Source organism: Daphnia magna, linkage group LG7, assembly GCF_020631705.1.
Source record: "Daphnia magna isolate NIES linkage group LG7, ASM2063170v1.1, whole genome shotgun sequence".
Taxonomy (NCBI): domain Eukaryota; kingdom Metazoa; phylum Arthropoda; class Branchiopoda; order Diplostraca; family Daphniidae; genus Daphnia; species Daphnia magna.
In genome coordinates, this window is record NC_059188.1 from 1,925,086 (window position 1) to 1,945,054 (window position 19,969).

General features: G+C 44.0%; 4 protein-coding genes across 4 annotated transcripts in view; all 4 read right to left on the bottom strand.

The window, feature by feature from the left end:
- LOC116927838 (serine-rich adhesin for platelets) overlaps positions 1-7,957 on the bottom strand; it is a 22,900-nt gene extending 14,943 nt beyond the window's left edge. Inside the window, 1 exon segment of the mRNA XM_045176573.1 lies at positions 158-7,957. Within this exon segment, the coding sequence (XP_045032508.1) occupies positions 158-7,832 (7,675 nt within the window). The 5' untranslated portion in view covers positions 7,833-7,957.
- On the bottom strand, positions 7,835-11,196 carry LOC123474148 (mucin-22-like). Its single transcript, XM_045176040.1, has 2 exons — positions 7,897-11,196; positions 7,835-7,846 (listed from the first exon to the last, which is right to left on the bottom strand). The coding sequence occupies exons 1-2, from the start codon at positions 11,194-11,196 to the stop codon at positions 7,835-7,837; spliced, it is 3,312 nt and encodes a 1,103-aa protein (XP_045031975.1).
- Positions 11,125-13,412, bottom strand: LOC123474423 (mucin-5AC-like). The gene has a single exon (XM_045176574.1). The coding sequence runs from the start codon at positions 13,124-13,126 to the stop codon at positions 11,246-11,248; it is 1,881 nt and encodes a 626-aa protein (XP_045032509.1). The 5' UTR covers positions 13,127-13,412; the 3' UTR covers positions 11,125-11,245.
- On the bottom strand, positions 13,304-18,799 carry LOC123474424. Its single transcript, XM_045176576.1, has 4 exons — positions 18,448-18,799; positions 14,532-15,405; positions 13,582-13,747; positions 13,304-13,479 (listed from the first exon to the last, which is right to left on the bottom strand). Exons 1-4 carry the CDS (start codon positions 18,487-18,489, stop codon positions 13,449-13,451), a joined length of 1,113 nt encoding a protein of 370 aa, XP_045032511.1. The 5' UTR covers positions 18,490-18,799; the 3' UTR covers positions 13,304-13,448.
- Positions 18,800-19,969: the final 1,170 nt, after the last annotated feature.

The following is a 19,969-nucleotide window of genomic DNA, read 5'->3' on the forward strand; positions in this document are numbered from 1 at the left end:
AGTGCCGTAGGTGTTGTCACAACATTTTCCTGCGACACCGGTGCAAAAGTTGTGGAAGATAGTGTTTGCTCAGCAAAGGTTACGGAAGTGGAAAAACCGTCTGTAGTCTGGCTTGTTAGAACAGAACTGTCAGTTATTGTAGTGCCCCCATGCTCACCAGTTGTTTCGCTAATGAAAAAATCGGCGGTTGTACCGTCAGACGGAATTTTAACTGTCGTTGCCGATTGATCAGTCGGTGACGATATTTCTGTTGTCGAAGTGATAATGGCAATTGTTTCAGCTGGGCTACTTTCGTCAGTTTCAAATTGAGAAAACGGCGTTGAGGATTCAAACGGAATTGCTGTTGAGCCAGTAGGTTCCAATGTGGTTTGCTCCAGAGGTGTCAGAGTTGACGTGTTCAAAATGATAGTTGTTGATTGATCTTCGACAAAAGTCGTACCAACAGATTGTGTCGACACTTCAAGGTTATCGAGACTGGAAGAATCACTCGAAGTGGGAACTGTTGTACTAGTTGGTGATTCTGTTGTAGATTGGGAAACTGGAAGGCTGGAAATGTGCGAATCCGAATCGAGAAAATCCGTTGACATATCCGAAGTCAGAGTAGCCACAATGCTTCCTGAATCAGTTGTCGAGGCGATAACTTCGGGTATGGCAGTAGCAATGGAAGAGCTTTCACTGCTGACAAGGGCTTCAGTACTCCCCAGAAAACCATCTGTTTGTTGAGATTGAGCCTCTGTGGTACTAGGCACATTTTCGGCGGGCACACTTTGAGTAGCTGATGTTGAAGAGAATTGCTCCGTCTCCCCCATTGTGGTGGATTCTGAGGTTTTTTCAGTTGTGGTCAACGGTGGTTGTGTTTCAGATGAGCCAAGCGTCGTGCTGGCTACACCAAGTTCGCTAAATGTCGTTAAACCCCCATCAGTGTTTGTAACAAGAAATGTAGTAGTCGTTTCAAAGTTGGCTTCTTTCTCAGTTGTTACTTGATCGCTTGGTAACTGGCTTGTTGCCGCATCAGACGTGGTCGAACTACTTGTTTCAGGAATGGTTGTGAATGAAAACGTCGATTGGTGGTCAGCGAACGTGGTGTCTGTAAAAGCTTCACTGGTAACTGATGTGCCAATAGACGAGGATGATTCTGTTACTTCATCAATGTTAGTAAGCGTGGGTTCAGTAACCTGCTCACCCGTTGACGATGGCCAGCCAGTAGTGAAAGACAATGTGCTCTGAATCGACGAAAAAATTGACGACAAAGTAGTTGCTTCAGTTTCCTCAGATACTTCGACTTGTGGCGTGCTCTGAGCACCGTCCGTTACTGAGGTAGTGCCAACTTCTGACTGTGAATCGGTGCCAGTAAACTGGTTCTCCGTTGTCGTCGTCATAGCAACAAAGCTCTCTGTGAGGGTTTCGCCTTCAGGAGTTGGTCTGCTTGTTACAGAGGCATCAGTATTCATTGTGCTCTCCGAGGATAGAGAATCAGTTGCAACGTTTTCCTGTGGTGTGTTCGTTATTTCAGGCAACGACGTCGTCGGTGCGTTTGTTAAGGGTTTAACCGTTGAGGTATCCTCACTGATGGGATCTACAGTAGTGGGAAAACCCGTGTGAGGAAGTTCAGTTGGACTTGTGAATTTCTCTGTCGTCGTTTGGAGTTCACTTGTTTCCGTTTGAGACTGACTTTCTTCCTGCGTAGTAACGGGTTCTATCGTGGTGGTAAAGGCCGCAGGAATCGTAGTCTCACTAACAGTAGACACTTCGTCACTCACAATGGTCGACTGGCTTTCCGTCGACGTGGATTCCGGCTCACTCGGCATTTGCGTAACATCGCCTAAGGTTGTTGCCTGACTTGTCGGAGCAGTGGCTGGCGGGGAAGTGAAAGATGTCGTTGATTCGCTCTCCAGATTTGTGCTTCCAGTAGTGACTGATTCGCTGACAGCCGTTGGGCTCGACGAGGATTGAGATTGTGTCGAAAGAGTTACATCTTCTTGGGCTGAAGTGGTTGTTTCCTGAACATCTCCAGCGCTGGTTGTTAACAGTGTTTCAGAGAGAGTAACAATACTGGAAGAGGTAGCGTCAGTAGTTGTCTCAGATAATGGTTCAATGGTTGTTAAATGATCGAGATCCACTACATTTGAAGTAGAAGAAGCAAATGTCGATTGGGATTCTTCAGTCTGTGTTTCAATAGTAGAAGGTAACTCGTTAACGCTGGTCGTTGTACTTTCGCTAACCTGTTCACTTGTTGACGACAACCATGCAGTAGTGAAAGACGTGTCCTGAATGGACGATAAAGTAGTCATTTCACTTTGGTTAGATACTCCAGATTCCTCTGAAGTTTGCCCATCTTCTACCATTGTGGAAGGGGTTCCAGCAGTAAAAACTTCCGACTCTGTGGCTTGCCCTGTGACGGTATCTTGTTTTTCAGTTGTCGCTTCAGTATTTGCTAATGTAGTTACATCACTAACAGTGGTCGGTCTGCTCGTTGCAGAGCTGTCAGTAACCAGCAAAGTACTGTCCGTGCTGTCCTCCGGATTTACAGATCCAGCTGCTGTATTGTCCTGTTGAATCGTTGTTGTTTCAGGCAACGGTGTCGTCTCTGTCGAGCTGATGGGCGGTTTGGATGTTGATGACGTATCTTCATGAATGGTAGAGCTGCCTTGATTGGTGGAAACTCCTTCGTCTCCCATTGTGGTGAGCACCGATTCGGTAGAACTTGAAGGCTTTTCGGTTGTTACTTCGAATGCCGGTAAGGTAGTGGCTAATACAGAAGAAACGGTAGACTCTACGCTTTCAACTGTCGTTTCACCACCAATGGCACTAAATTGATTTTCTGTCGATGTAGCCTCGTTTAACGTGGTCGTCAGACCTAAAGTAGTTTCTTGACTTGGTGGTATTTCAGTCGTTGACGGACTAGCGAAAGATGTGGAACTGAAGGAAGTCGTCGTCTCGCTGTCAAGGGTGACGTCTGTTACAGTTTCGCTGGAAGAGGCTGTGCCAGTAGATGACTGAGATTGTGTTACATCTTCTTGGGCAGAGGTAGTTGTTTCTTGACCTCCAGTGGTGGTTGCTCGAGTTGTTTGCGCAGTAAAGATATCAGAAGCCGTTGTACCACTATCAGCGGTTGTTTCGGAAATTGGCTCAATAGTAGTTGAAAAATGTGGCTCCGTGACACTTTCGGTCGTACCACTTAGTGTTGTGATCTGCGATTCTTCAGTTTGGGCAGAAACGGTAGTCGAAACATCATTAGCGTTGGCCGGCATGGTTCCTGTAGTCTGTTCGGTTACTGACGACGCCCAACCAGTAGTGAACGACAACGTGCTTTGAATGGCGGAAAAAATACTTGACAAGGTGGTCGTTTCGCTTTGATCAGACACTTCAAATGGTCCTGTACTTTGACCATCCCCTGGCGCTGATGTAAACGTTCCAGAAGTTATTCCATCCGACTGAGTGGTTGCTTCTGTGACTGACAACTGTTCTTCAGTTGTTGTTGGCGCAGACGTAGGACTTTCGGAAACTGTTGTTTCAGTAATGGTCGGACTACTAGTTGCCGAACTACCAGTAGTTTGCAACGTACTGATTGGGCTTTCGGAATCTGAAAAACCAGCTGTTCCATGTTCCTCTGGAATAATTGTTGTCTCAGGCGAAGACGTTGTTACTTGCGAGTCTGTCAACGGCTCGGATGATGACGGTGTATTTACGTCAGATGTAAAGCTTTCTTGAGTACTTGGGACATTGTTATCCACCATCGTGGTAGCCGATGTCTCCATCGATTCAGTGGGATCAGTTGATAGTTCGGTTATCACCTCGGATGTTAATGAGGTAGAAGTCGTTATAATGGGACTGCTCCCATCTTCAGTCGAAGCGCTAAAATGACTTTCAGTCGATGTGGATTCCTGCACACTTGACAATGTCGTCACATCCACCAAAGTAGTTTCTTGAGTCGATGAACCAACAGTCGTCGTCGGATTGGAAAATTGCGTGGAACCGAAAGAAATTGTCGATTCTGTTTCAACGTTTGTGCTTCCGGAAGTAGCAGCTTCGCTTGGAGTCGTGGTAGCAGAGGAAGGCTGGGAATCCGTCGAAAGATTCACATCTTCCTGTGCAGCAGTCGTTGTTTCCTGACCATCTGTAGTACTGGGCGGACTAGAAGCGGCCGTCTGAGTAGTAGAAGAAGCTAACACAGTGGAAATTGTGTTACCATCGTCAGTACTTGCATCAGTGGTTGCTAAATCCTCTGTGTCTGTAACATTCACAGGATCGATACTCGATGTTGCGGTCTGAAATTCTTCTGTGTGAGCTTCAGTAGTAGATGTAATCTGGTCAGCATTTATCGTCGTACTTTCACTGGATTGCTCCTCTGTTGACGATGCCCATTCAGTACTAAACAATGTGCTCTGTATCGATGATAACACGCTTGACAATGTGGTCGTTTCACTTTGATCAGACACTTCAAGTGTTCCTGTACTTTGTTCATTCCCTGGCGCTGATGTAGACGTTCCAGTAATTATTCCATCCGTCTGAGTAGTTGCTTCTGTGACTGACAACTGTTCTTCAGTTGTTGTTGGCGCAGACGTAGGACTTTCGGAAACTGTTGTTTCAGTAATGGTCGGACTACTAGTTGCCGAACTACTAGTAGTCTGCAACGTACTGATCGTGCTTTCCGAATCTGAAGAACCAGTTGCTCCATTCTCCTCTGGAAAAAATGTTGTCTCAGGCGAAGACGTTGTTACATGCGAGTCTGTCAACGGCTCGGATGATGACGGTGTATTTACGTCAGATGTGAAGCTTTCTTGAGTACTTGGGACATTGTTATCCACCATCGTGGTAGCCGATGTCTCCACCGATTCAGTGGGATCTGTGGATAGTTCGGTTATCACCTCGAATGTTGATGAGGTAAAAGTCGATGTGGTGGTACTTCCCCCATCTTCAGTCGAAGCGCTAAAATAACTTTCGGTCGATGTGGATTCCTGCACACTCGACAATGTCGTCACATCTACCAAAGTAGTTTCTTGACTCGTTGAACCAAAAGTCGTCGTCGGATTGGAAAATTGCGTGGAACCGAAAGAAATTGTCGATTCTGTTTCAACGTTTGTGCTTCCGGAAGTAACAGTTTCGCTGGGGGTCGTGGTAGCAGTGGGAGGCTGAGTTTCCGTCAAAAGATTCACATCTTCCTGTGCAGCAGTTGTTATTTCCTGACCATCTGTGGCACTGGACGGACTAGAAGCAGGCGCTGGAGTGGTAGACGAAGCTAACACGGTAGAAATCGTGCTACCAATGTCAGTACTTCCTTCAGTGGTTGCTATATCCTCTGTGTCTGGGACATTCACAGGAGCGACACTCGATGTTGCGGTCTGAGATTCTTCTGTGTGAGCTTCAGCAGTAGATAAAGTTTGGCCAGCATTGATCGTTGTACTTTCGCTGGTTTGCTCCTCTGTTGATGACGTCCATTCAGTACTGAACAACGTGCTTTGTATCGACGATAACAAGCTTGACAAGGTGGTCGTTTCGCTTGGAGCGGACGGTTTGGATCCTGAAGTTTGATCACTCTCCGTCACTGACGTAGAACCACTAGTACTTATGACTTCAGATTCCGTGACTACTTCTGTAACGGTCGTCTGTTGCTCAGTTGTAGTTGAAGCCAAAGTGGAACTCTGAGAAGTAGTTTCTTCACTAATAGTAGGGGTAGCTGTACCCAAACCACTGGTAGCTTGTAATGTACTGATCGTACTTTCCGTAGCAAGAGAATCGATCTCATTTCCATGTGAAGGGCTGGTTAGATCAGGTAAAGATGTCGTTGTCATCGGGTCTGTTGAGGACTCGGATGACAAAGGTGTGCTTAAGTCAGACGTGAAACTCTCTTGAGTGACTGGGACATTGCTATCAACCGTTGTAGTAAATGATGTCTCCACCGATTCTGTTGGATTGGTAGACTTTTCAGTTGATCCTTCCACTGTTGGTGATTCCGTCTGCTGAGGCTTCTGTTCAAATTGTGTGGTTTCTTGTCCTACTGTAGAGATCAAGACCGACGAAGCAGTAGTAGTGTCACCTCCGTTTGTAGTTCCTTCAGAAATAACGCTCGACATGTGCGTCACACCATCGAAAGTTGTTTCCTGGATTGGTGATCCACTAGTTGTTGTCGGGACAGTGGGTGATGTAGAACTGAAAAACATGGTCGCCTCACTCCCAATAGTAGAGGATTCTGAACTTGCGGACTCACTGGGAAAAGTTGTGACAACTGAGGACTGTTGTTCTGTTCCAGGACTCACATCTTCCGGAAACGACGGAGATGTTTCTTGACCAGCTGTTGTACTAACGGAGTCAGTTGAATCAATTAGAGTAGTTGAGGTAACGAGGCTGGAAGCTGTCGTGCCAACATCAGGACTTGTTTCAGAAATCGATTCATCAGGAGTTGAAGTAGAAACTTGTTCCACATTACTCAAAGTGACACTGGCCAGTGTTGTTGGGTGTGGTTGCGTTACAATGTCAGTCGTTTCGGTTGTCGACTCACTGGCTGGTGTTGTCCAACCAGTTGCGAAAGACAATGTGCTATGAATTGTCGAAAAAATGCTAGACAACGTAGTTTCTTCATTTTGATCAGACGATTGGGATAGTGTCGAAGTTTGATGCTCGCCGATCGAAGAAGCTTCAGTAGTTGCAGCTTCCGACTGTGTTGCAAATTCAGTAGTTTGTGGTTCAGTTGTCGATACGGAAACACCGGAGCTTTCACTAACCATGTCTCCACTAGTTGGTCTACTTGTTACAGTACCATCGGTAACCTGTTGAATGTCCATCGTCGTTTCCAAACCGACGGTGTCATTTACTAAGTTCTCCTGCTGAGGGCTTGTTACAGGCGAAAACGTGGTCGAGACTGGACCTATCGGAAGAATCGTTGTTGATATTGTGTCATGTTCAGAAGTAGTGAAGCTTTGAGTGATGGCGTCGTCACTATCTACGGTCGTGACTGTATCCGTTACCAGCGATTCTGTTTGATCTTTGATTGCCCCTGTTGTAGTTTCAAATACTGGTACGTCAGTTTGAAATTGTTCTTGCTCAAACTGAGTACTTTCTTGCGCTATCACAGAGGTCGTAGCAAATGAAACAGTCGTCATCTCTTCGGCGTGGCCGCTAGACTGGCTGTCTGTTGTTGAAGGTTTCTGCTCCGTCGATATGGTCGTGATATCTTGAGTTGTTTCCTGACTAGATGGCCCCTCCGTTGTTGACGGACTACTGGCTTCGGTGGAGCTAATAACACTGGTCGACTCAATATCAATGCTTGTGCCTTCTGAAGTTACGGATTCACCAGCAGTTGTTGGGCTACTAGTAGAATGAGATGTTGTTCCAAGACTCAAATCTTCCTCAACAGCAATGGTTGTGTCTTGGCTAGTTGTAACACTAACAGAACTAGCAGTTGTTGTGGGGATAGTTGGAATGGTAAAAACATTTTGAGTTGTTGTCCCAGCATCTGCATTTGTTGTGGAAATCGCCAGTTCTGTGCCACTTGTGATAGTTTCACTCATTGTCGTGACGTGAAGCTCTTCCGTTTGTGACACAGCAGTGGTTGGAACCTTGTCGGTACTAGTCGGTACGATTTCGGTCGTCTGGTCATTTGCTGACGATGGTGACCCACTTGTAGAGAACAAAGTGCTCTGAATCGACGACAAAATGCTTGATAGTGTGGTTTCACTTTGATCAGTCACTTCGGTCTGGCCTGAACTGTGGTCGTCCTCTGTGGTTGGCGCGGAAGAATCGCTACTTGTTACTTCCGGACTGTTCAGAATTTGTGACGAGACTCGGTTCCATAGTCGTTGACACCATTGTGAAATCCTCGGAAGTAGTTGCATCGCTAACGGTTGGCCTAACTGTAACGGAGCCTTCCGTAGCTTGTGATGTACTGATGGTATTAACAGAATCCTGAGAATCAGTTGCAGGAGTTTCCTTCGGCGGGCTCGTATTCTCAGGTGAAGACGTTGTCAGCGACTCAAACGTCGACGATGGTTCTTGTTCGGCTGTGGAACTTCCTTGAGTGGTCGTGGCATCATCATTTACTGTTGGTGTAAAAGATGTCATTTCTTGAGCCGTGGGTGGGGTTACATTTTCAGTCGTTATTCCGAATGTTGGTACTTCCGTCTGAAAGGGAGTTTGCTCAAATGGTGTAGTGCCGTTTTCTGAACTTGCCGTCACTACCGAAAAAACAGTTGTGCTTTCAGTCGCCACATCTTGTGTCCCAACGCTTGACAGATTTTCTATTAACGTGGATTGCTGCTCTGCTGAAGTCGTTTCTTGACTAGACAATACATCGGTCGTTGTCGGACTGCTAGATGGCAGGCTACTGAAAGAAGTCGTTGTTTCCGTACCGGTGTTTTCTGGAGTTACAATCTCATTTCCAACGGTTGTATCAACTGGCGACTGAGACTCTGTTAAATGATTTGAATCTTCCTGCGCCAAAGGGGTTGTTCCTTGACCGTCCAAAGTACCGGAACCAGCTGTTGTCCCGATATCGGTGTTTTCAGAAATTGAACTGGTAGCACTTGGATTACTAAGTTCCGTAGCACTTTGAGTGACACTGGTCAATGTTGTAGCCTCAACTTCATCAGCCTGCTGTTCAATAGTAGTCGAGACACCTTCGGTATTGTTAAGTGGATTCTGCGTAGTCTCGTCCACCGGTGTTGAGGGCCAGGTAGTGAACGACAATGTGGTTTGAATCGATGACAAAATGCTCGATAAAGTGGTTGTGCCGCTCTGTTCAGACACTTCTGTTTGTTCTGTAGTCTTATCACCTTCCGTTTCCGAAGTTGAAGTAACTGTCGTAACATCCGACTCAACTGCTGTGAAGTTTTCTTCGGTTAGCGGTTCAGGGGTAGTTGTTTCCGCAGTAGTGGTACCGTCGGAAACGGTTGCATCGCTTGTTGACGGTTTAGTTGATGTAGAATCATCAGTAGTCTGCGTAGTCGGAGTGCCTTCGGAATCTAAAGAATCAGTCGGTACGTTGTCCTGATGCACGCTTGTAATTTCAGGTGAAAACGTGGTGAATTCTGTGTTGATCACAGGCTTAGACGATGTTGTGGTTTGTTCGGAAAGAAAACTCTCTTCAGTGGTCGTCTTCTTATCATCAACCGTCGTTGTAAAAGATGTTTCTGGTGCCTCTGTTGGGTCTTTGAGCTTCTCTGTTGTTGTTTCAGATACTGGTACTTCTATCGTAGAAAGCTGTTGTTCAAATGCTGTCGTTTCTTGTTCTAAAACTGAGGAGGTGGATGAGAAAACAGTCGTTTCACTTTCATTCGTCACATCTTGCGTAACAGGGCTTTCTGTCGATGTAGGTATTTGCTCACTCGACAAGGTCGTCACAATTCCTAAAGTAGTTTCCTGACTAGGTAACCCACTAGTCGTTGACGGACTAGTGAATGGTGTGGAACTAAAGGAAGTCGTCGATTCGCTGGTGGTGCTGACCTCTGTTGCAGTTTCGCTGAAAGTTAGTGTAGCAGCGGAAGACTGGAATTCAGTTACATCTTCCTGGACAGAGACAGTTGTTTCTTGACCTCCAGAAGTGGTTGCTCGAGTTGTTTGTGTAGTAAAGGAATCAGTAATTGTTGTACCAATATCAGTGGTTGTTTCGGAAATTGGCTCGATAGTAGTTGGAAAATGCGGCTCCGTAACAATTACAGTCGTACTACTTAGGGTTGTGACCTGAGAATCTTCACTTTGAGCAGAAGTTGTTGTCGAAATCTCACTCGTGTTTTCCGGTACGGTTTCAGAGGTCTCTTGACTTGTTGACGACGGTAAATCAGTAGTGAAAGATAATGTACTTTGTATAGATGATAGAATGCTTGACAAAGTAGTGCTTTCGCTTTGATCAGACACTTCAGATTGCCCTGAACTTTGGCCTTCCTCTGGTACTGAAGTAGACGTATCAATACTTATAGTTTCCGACTGAGTCGTTACTTCTGTGACGGCTATCTGCTCCTCAGTTGTTGTTGTCCTAGTAGTGGAACCTTCAGAAATGGTTTCATCAGTAGTGGTCGGTCTACTTGTTGCAGAGCTATCAGAAGCCTGTAATGTACTAACTGTGCTTTCAGAATTCAAAGTACCAGTTACAGGGTTTTCTTGAGGAGTTGTTACATCGGGTGATGACGCCGTGGACATCAAGTTTGAAAAAGGTTGAGATGTTGATGTACTATCATCTTCGGAAGTATAACTCTCCTGAGTAGTCACGACACCCTGATCCACTGCTGTTGTGCTAGCCGTACCTGGACGCAATGTGGAGCTGGGAAGATTTTCAGTTGTTAACTCGAATTCTGGTTCTGTCGTCGAAGATGGCTTTTGCTCAAACTGTGTAGTTTCGCCAGCTAAAGTAGAAGTGGCGGGCAACGAAGTAGTCGTTTTCTCATTTTCACTCGTTATCTCTTCAGGGAATGCAGGAGACTGAGTGTTTGTTGGTGTAGGATTCTGCTCAGTGGATACATTTGTATCTCCTTGAGTTGTTTCCTGGCCAAAAGTTGCAGCCGAAACAGTAGATGTTGTGGGATTGAACGTAATCGGTGAATCAGTGGTCGTACTTTCAGAAGTAATAGATTCATTTTCAACGTTTATAGTAGTAGGAAACTGAGAATCTGTCACCGGATTTAAATCTTCAAAAAGGGGCGTATTTGTTTCTTCTCCGACTATAGTGCTAATGGAATCTGCAGTTACTGCTGGTATCGTTGATACAGAAAAGTCGATAGAAACCGTAGTACTCTCATCAACATTTGTTACGGAAACTGAATCGTCATTAGTTGTAAAGGATTCTGGCTCTGTAACGTTTAAAGTAACACCACTCAATGTTGTGACTTCATTTTCCTCTGTTTGATCTGAAATAGTAGTTGAAATGTTATCAGTGTTAGGCTGTGTAGTTTCACTAACAAAATTACTGGGCGACAAGGTCGATTCGGTGTCAAAAGTCAACGTGTTCTGATTAGTCGACAATGTGCTTGGCAGCGTGGTTGTTTCATCCGAATCAGCCACTTCAGATTGTCCTGAATTTTGACCCACTCCTGCTAATGAAGTAGGCAGGTCAGTTGTCACAGTTCCCAAATGTGTGACAAAGTCTGTGGTGACAACCTGTTTATCTGTAGTCGTTTCAGTTATGGAACTCTCGGTTGCGGCGTCATCACTGATCGCAGGCCCACTTGTTGCAAAACTATCTGTGGCAGATAGGAGGAGGGTCGTCATTTCCGTTTCAGGCGTAGTTGCCGAATTTCCGTGCTGCGAAATTGTTGTTTCAGGCACAAATTGTCGGATTTGTTACGAGCAAGGAGGATTCTGTCGTGTTCTGATTTAAAATAACGCTCCCTTCAGTGACTGGAAGACCACTCGCTGTTATTGTTGTAAAAGTCGTTTCTGGGATTAGTTTCTCAGTGGTTATTTCCGGCAACTCTGTCTGAGTCGGCTTTTGTGTCGTAATTTGGTCTGCTAGCGTAACTTCTGTAAACACAGTCGTTATTTCTTCCTGGAAAGCGCTAGACTGACTTCCAGGCGGTGTGGATTCTTGCTCGCTCGACAAATGCGTAACTGTATCAGTTGTTCCCTGAGTAGATGTCCCATCAATTGTGGTAGGGCTACTGGCGCTGGAAAAGGTCGTCGATTCGCCATCGGTGGTAGGGCTTCCTGAAGTAACAGATTCAAAGGCAATCGGCGTGCTACTGAAGGACTGGGATTCTGTTATAGGATTTAAATCTCCATCAGCAAAGGTTGTTGTTTCCTCGTCTGCAATACTGACGGCATTCAGAGTAGTTGTTGGAATAGTAGAAGAACTAAGGCCACTCAAAGTCGTAGTATCAATTCCGACACTTGTTTCGGTGTTCGAATCACTGGTAATCGTAGAAGATTCTTGCTGCGCACTGCTTGAGGTGGCAGTGTTCAATGTCGTGACATCAGATTCTCCGTTTTGAGCTTGCGTTGTAGTTGAAGCCTCTTCTGCGTTTACAACTGTTGCTGCCTCAGTTACCTGGTCAGGTGTTGTCGTTGTCCAATCGGTAGTAAATGTACTCAGAATTGACGAAAAGATACTCGAAAAGGTGGTGGTCTTTTCCTCGTCTGCAACAGAAGTGGAAGTACCAATAGCTTCCGACTGGGTGACGGACTCCGTGACCTGCTCCTTCGTTGTCGTCGACAGTATACTCTCTGGAATGGTCACGGTGGTCGGTTGGTTTGCGAAAGAGTCCTCAGTTGTTGTTGAAGTACTTGACGTGGTTTCCACATCTGTCGTGAAGACATCTTCCTGGGTGTTTGTCACTTCAACCGGCATCGTCGTCGTAACTGGGCTAGACGTAAAAGACGTCTCGGAAGCAAATGCCGTTTGAGTCTGGCTATTGTCATCAGCCGTTGTGGTAGAACCAGTTTCTACCGAATCTGTTGGATTGGTGGGTTTCTCGGTTGTCACTTCCACAGTCGCTGGATTCGTTGTAGATGAGCCTTGCTGGAACTGCGTAGTTTCATCTAAAGGGCGAATGGTCGTATCGGAAGCAACAGTCGTCCTGTCACTTTCGTTTGTCGTTTCATGAGCAAAAGTGCTTAACTGGCTCTGTGTTGACGTTGTTCCTTGCTCAGTCGAAATCTGTTCTGGATCAGTTAATCCACCAATCGTGGTTTGACTACTGGGCGGCGTGGAACTCGAAAACATTGTCGAATCTTTACCGATGGTCGTAATCTCTGGAGTCTCAGTTTCACTGGTTGTGCTCATAGACAGCTGAGCTTGTGTCTCAAAAATCAAATCTTCTTGCACAGAAGCAGCTGTTTCTTGGCCGTCTACTGTACTGACCGAATTAGTAGAAGCCGTTGAAGTAGCGAAGACGTTAGAAACAGAATCGACACTAGTAACACCAGACTCCTCCTCTTCTTGATTAGACGTAATTGTTGCAACATCCTCTATCGAATTGGCTGTGCTGAAAGATGCATCCGTCACTGTATCGTGTACCTCACCGTTAACGTTCAACGTAGTCGACTGGAATACCAACGAATCCCCAGCAAGTGCAACCGTTTCGGTTTGACTAGAAAGCGTTTGGTCGGTTGGCCTCGTCGTGGAAAGTATGGCATTCAACGTACTCTGACTATCATCCACAACAACTGACGTCAATGCCAATAATTCTTGCGGAGTGGTCATCAACTGTACAGTATTTTGACTAGTGTCTACAGTTGACAGTTGTACAGGTGAGCTGGTCGTTCCAGTCGACAGTGTTAATTGAGAGGAGGTAGTCGATTGGTCTGGTGATAGAGTCGTGGCTTGAACCAAGCCGTCGGAAACAGTGGAACTGATAAACAGTTCGTCATTAGACGAATTGCCATCGAGTCCTACAATAGTAGTCGTCTCGTCTCGTATAGTGGTCTGATTATTAAACGGTGCAGTTGTAGAGACAGTGAGTAAAGAGATGTTATCGATAGGGTTAGTAGTAGAGAGAGCGGGTAAAGGCGACGCATCTACCGGGTTAGTTTCGTCGGCCGGCGACGAGAAAACATCTGTTGTAGAAGAAACCAAGAATGTCGTGAAAGTGTAGGAAGAATCCGTCGGAGCGTCCGTCATCTGAGTCGATCCGAGCGGATCCAAGTGCTGGATGGTACCTTGAATTGTGGATGTAAGGGGTCGTCGCTTCCGTCGAGAAGCTAGCTGCGTCCAACGTCGTGACCTGCTCACTGCTAATCGGTTGAGAACTGGTTGTAACCTCAGCTTCGAGAGTGCTCATCGATGAGGCATCAAATTCAGTTGTCGTTCCTACCGTTTCAGATCCTACGTCGTGTTCATATATAAATCCGAAATAGAATATATTCGCCACTCCTGTTGATTTTTTTTTTTTACTCATGCAATATCCCCATTATGTATAACATATACCCAATAACAGATAAATGATCTGAATATACTGTTTAACGTTAAATATGATGGCCTATTTTTTGGCTGGAACTAATTTTCCTATGATTCGAAATATGACCCGATTCCGTGACATCAATAAAAAGTGTTTTGAATTCGCTGGTGGGTTATTAACTCGTATGGCTAATACATGTTAGAGACGATTCGATTTAGAAAAACGTGGTTTCTTGAAACTATGGAGTGTGCATATTACATATATCCCATTCAACGGGCTCTTGGTTGATGCGACGTATCAGCTGTTGTTACTGCCGCCTGGAAATCAGGCCGGCCCGTGCGAAACAGGTTCTATAGCTGTGGCCTTTTTTTTTTTTAATTTTTAAAATGAAAGGTGTAGAGACCAAAAGGCAACGAGACAACCCCTTCGCAATTTCCGTTCAACTAAACATGCCCCCGAAATTTTCGTCGTTATTAATGAGACCGATTGTTAAAAAAATAGTTCTAGATTCAGTAAAAATGGTGTGAGGGACCTAGAGGGAATCAATGGCAAAAAAAAAAAATAAAAGGGCGCAAAAGTTTAAATATTCAAACGTTTAGCCTAACAGGGGCGTTCGCTCCTTAACGTTTACAGCAATTCAGGAGTAATCATCACTGATACATTTAAACAATAAAAAAATAAAATAAAATTGGAAATTAGGGGGTTGCTTACCTCCTTCATCGAAGTTGGTGACTCCGTCATCCAAAAATGAGATGACGAAAGGAAATGAAGATACATCAAACGGCGAAACGGTATTCAGCGAATCGGAAGTCTGTCCGGAGACTTCCGTGTTTGATTCCGGCTCTGGTGTAGTTAGCGAGTCAGAAGGACCAAAGGGCGATATGACGACCGGAGTATTGTCTTCGTTGGAGAGGCTGAGAAGTTCTTCCATCAGGGCAGCAGTGTCGATATCAGTGTTTGCGAATTCGGCATCGACATCGGGCGCAACGGTTGTAGCATCTCGGGTCAAACTCGCGTTCAAAGATGCCTGGAATTTCTTCTTAATCATCGGCAGTGACTCCTGCAGGCTCAAGTAAGACACTTTGCTGTAAGACGGTAAATCATCGCTCGGTTGCCAAGTCTGGAGTGCAGCTGCCGTTGGGTCATTGATCGGTTGATTGAAAATAGGTCGTCGACCGGGATATTCCAGCTCACCGGGCAATGGTCGACCACCATTCGATTGCTTTACAGGTAGAATGCTACCATTATTTCTGAGCCTGTTGCTATTGACGATGATCCTCTTCTTGATCTTCGAGATGGTCTTTAGCTGCTGGAGTCGGCTGGCTAAGCCAATCCGTTCAATCAGCCCAACCGATTCGTCCCATTCATCGGGACTTTGGATGCATTGAGCTTCGCCGCGGACGCTATCGTCACGAATCGTACAAGACGCAACCTGTCCGGCTTGCATCACTTGGTTGGATGGCAAGGGTGTGCAACACATGCTGAAACACTCCCAGCTAACCAGACAAGATGCTCCGATGGACAGTTTCTCGTCATGTTGATTCTTGCTGCTCTGCTGGCTCACCCTCAGTCCAAACGCCGAGCTCTAAATAAATTAGATTACATTATTAACTGATGTCGATGTATACGCTACAGGTCATACGGTTAATTGAATCGCACGTTGTGCTCTACATTTAATTTGTGTGTGCCCGCAATATGATCTAGAGTGCGTCTTTTCTATCTATAGATATATATATACGAGATGCTTGCTGTGTTTTTCTTTTAGATTCTATAAGTTATAGGCTATTTATCGTGGTTTCCATTATATTGTGTTGGTGCTATTCGACAGTCTATTCAATTATAGTGCAAACATGTGTCCAGATAACGGTATATGAGAAAGACGACAGAAGGTGTGGGATAGTCGTTTTCCTTTTATATTCCCAGTCAATATAAATAGGTGAAAGAAAAAAAATTCGATAAAAACCGGCGGTTGACCTACTGATGGGTAATCTGCCGTTTGTATATACAAGCTGTATACAGTCCGGCCGTTTAAATCACCCACACGCGGGTACGTTTCACACGCGTGACGGGGGAAACATAGAGCGCAAAAACAGTTTTCCTCAATAAAGTGCATGTTTTTGTTATTCGGGAGACAGTAACTGATATGAGAACGACATTGTGATTTTATCAAAGAAGATATGCCTGATGGTATCCTACTATTATACTTTTATTATAAATAGGCCTATATACACACGCAATGATGGTCTTCTATAAACTATTGTATAGGCAAGACCCAAAATATTATTAGCCTACATCTTATAAATTGATGTCCCGTACGAAACAGTTAGGTCTATTGGGAGATATAAGGCGGACAGAATGGAAAGCATCAGCTTTACCGATATATAAAACTATCCTTAAACGACAAAAGATGACGGAAGTAGCCTACAGGTGTAAACACACCTCTTTATATGTTCTTTTCTCCGGTGAGAACGCAAAATAATCATAAACGCCTATGGAAAAAAAAGGGGGGAACATGTGCGCAATATCTTTCGAAATGATTTACTATTTGGTAACGCACAGCGGCACTTTCGCATTGTTCATTAACGGGACCATCGAGATCGCGGCCGTGACTTTCCCGATAGTCAACAGGAAAACAAAAAAATCAAGAGGAACACATGGTGTGGACGAAGTGCGTGACAGCGTTAGTTTTGATCCACTTGGATGCGTCCAAGGGCCACATTTAGGCTTTGACAAAAGAACTTTTTTGTATTATCTAATCGTTCATACAACAACAACAAAATGCTGTGGCTTCCGAAGATCTGCCTGCAAGCTGCAAAGACCAAGTCAATTGAACGGTGTTGGTATATAGATATGAACATCGGTCGACAGCTTGTGTTTATAGTTGTGCAAACATTTAATGCTAAGCCGATTACACGTTTTTTCGGTATAGATATAGATTAGAATTTAATCGTCCATATATATTGCGCAAAAACGATCTTTTCCTCTTCCTCAACGCTATATTTGCAGACTGTAATTGTTTCCTCCTCATCTGTACATAAGAAGACTTGTATTAAACGTTGAAGACTCAAACTTTTGTTTTGCATGTTTTCCTCCAGATACGGGTGTGTTATTAACTAAACGATCACGCATCAAAACTATTCTGGCATCCCACATATCGATCAGCGTTGTATACGAATCCCACAAATGTTATGTCATTGAGGTATATTATATAGACCTCCCTAGAACCTTATAGTCTACTGGATTGATCATTAACTATATATATATAGCTATACAAATTCAGGCATTGCCTCTTTTGTTTTCAGTTTTATTCTGGATTGAAAAAAAAAAATCTATTGAAATTCAATCGAGAACAGAGGAGGTTATCAACGTGTGAAGCGGAACCTCATTCACGAAATAACAGCTCTTATATATGAAACGAATTATAATCGCGCTTGATTGGCCGGCTGTTATTCATTCGATTGTTTACAATATTTCCTGTCGAAAACGGTTTCGTCAAATTCCCACGGAGTTTATTTGTGAATTCCAAAGAAACGCGGAGAAAAGTGACGCTTTAAAGTGGGTGGGCTAGGGAATTTTTGGAGAAAAATCCTGCTTTTAATTACCATTTGCCTAATGAAAATCTGTCGCTTACGGAAGAAGGGTGTGAAACGGCCAGAAAGATTTCAGATTCATAATCCAACACGTATAGGCAAAACACGTTCGGTTCCGAACGGTTGCACTTGGTAGCGTAAGAAGGAAGAACAGCAGCGTCTCTTGTTGTTTTTGAAAGATTACAGTACTTTTAGCCCATCGTTACGTAACAGAAAAATAAAATTAGAGGCCCTCAATTTCAATGGCGTCGTGCGGTTTGTCAGTGAACGAAACAGAACTCTGAATACTAGCATTTGTTGATGTCGGACTAGGATACGGCCAGCAAACGCGTATAAGAAGGGTAATGAGAGATGACAAGACTTTTGCCGCACGCTACTCAACCGCAAACAATAAAATTGATGCGTGGCATGTATCGAATTCAAAGTCTATGTAACCAAGAAATCGTTTACTCTAAATAGACAGTAAAATTTGAAAAGAGAAAAATCAGCCGAAGGCTTTTCATCAATTATCCCACGTTTGAGGCCACGAGAAGTGGCGGAAGCTCAACAGCAAAATCCCTTTGAAAATTTCAAAACTTTAACCGTCAATCATGGTCTATATAGTCTACGTAATACTTTCAAAGACAGAAATCAGCACTTCCTTCCAGTTTCCGGTGCCTAAATTTTCTCGTTTCAAACAAATGGTCATTCATAACCATTTTGGATCCTCCTACATTTGTCTGCTAGAGGGCACACCTGAAGTTATTACGTCTAACTATAGTTATTTAGGCGCTGGATTGACGGACATATATTTGGACCCAGTGAATCACGTTAGGTAAAAAAGCAACTACACCATAACACAAGACCCAATTTTTCTCGCCGTCCCCCTTCAAATAAAAATAAAAAAATGCATCTGGTTGGTTATTGCGTGCAATTGGTCACGCTAAATTAGCCCCAAAACAGACAGCATAAAATCCATTAAAAACTATTACATACAATTTTCTATTGAAAATAAAATACACTAAGTTTAAAATGTAAATTATGGTGAATATTCTTACCGTCAACAAGAAGAGGAGACAGACGATTGCCGGGGCACGCATCGCGTCTCGAAATAAATAAGATGAACAACCGGAATTCAAAGTTGTCTATACTTTTCGTTTTTGTTTTTGTTTTTTTTTTTCAAGTTTTAATCCGCAGTAGGACGTTGACTATAACTAGTGAAAAATGTTTCAACTAGATGAATCAGTTGTACCAGAACATACTACAGCCCAGGTGAATGGACTTGAGTGTTGAGCTGGAGATGTCTCTCGAAGAGTTACGTTGGCGGACCAGCTCTTCCTTTTTTTTAAGTATTGCAGGAGCTGAACTGTTCAGAGTCAAGTCCAATCGGAGACTAAATCTACTATTGGCTAGTGGTCGAGCATTTTCCCTTCTTGCACCGCCAGCAAGTAGGTCCCGTCGTTGCGTTTCACACCGCTAAGGAGTTTAAGCTTCCTCTATTTCTTCCGCCCACCTCCCTAACCAACCCACAACCCATCGGGAGTCTATACGCCATTCGAAACCCATTGATCCTTTTTGTCCCGTTTAGGGCCCTTCAACTATTGGTTGAATTTTTTTTTGTTAAAGCAACTGCAAATCTTAATGCGCCTGATAATAACATCTGCTTGCAAAGAATGCAGCTTTTGATTTCGTCATGCCCATCAGCGTTTCCTCGTTCCCATCAATCGCCGTTTCATTATTTTGCCTCTTTTTGCAAATGATTTCGAGAGAGAGCTGAAACGAATCGAATTATTTTTCCCTGTAAAGTAATGTGATTTTCCTTTTCTAGTCGCGCATGTCCAACTTTTTATCAAGCCTAGATACCCATCTCTTAACGTGACAAACCTCATTCATTCGTGTGCGGCTTTCTTAAAATCTGGTTTTTTAAAATAACATTTAAATTCAAGGTATAAATTCAATAGGCCTGTTCTTTATATAGCTGTGAGCACCAATCAATCATAACAGAAGTCAGTGATTTGTTTGGAGGCTTTCATATGTACATCAATTCAATAAGTTTATATTCCAATTCGTAGCCGTTTACTCCATTGCGCCATTTCCTTATAGTTACGGCTGCCTACACTATACATACGTGCCGAAAGAGAAAAAGCAAAATGGTTTTCAACCGAAAGTTGATGGGATCTGTCTTCCGTTTAATACAGTAAAAAAATTTTTTTGTTTCCCTTCAGAAGTGTGTATAACATATAATTATATGATTGTTTCTCATCGTTTTGCTGGTTTATCCAATAACGGGAAACACGGATGCACACGGCTGCGTTGTAGCCTATACTCGTCGGCCATCGTATCACAAAACAATTGCTTTCCTTTTTTGTTAGTATATTAGGTTAAAGGACAGATCCACCAGCCATTTTCTTTCATAGCAACGGACGTATATGAAGGCCTTAATATTATTTTCAATTTTAAAGAAAATCCTTTAAGAAATGATCTAGCTAATCATGATGAAAACGGTACATCTCAAATGATGCGCTTGCTTTAAAACCGTGGGACCTGAATTGCACAATTTTTGTTTGGCTTGTATCATTG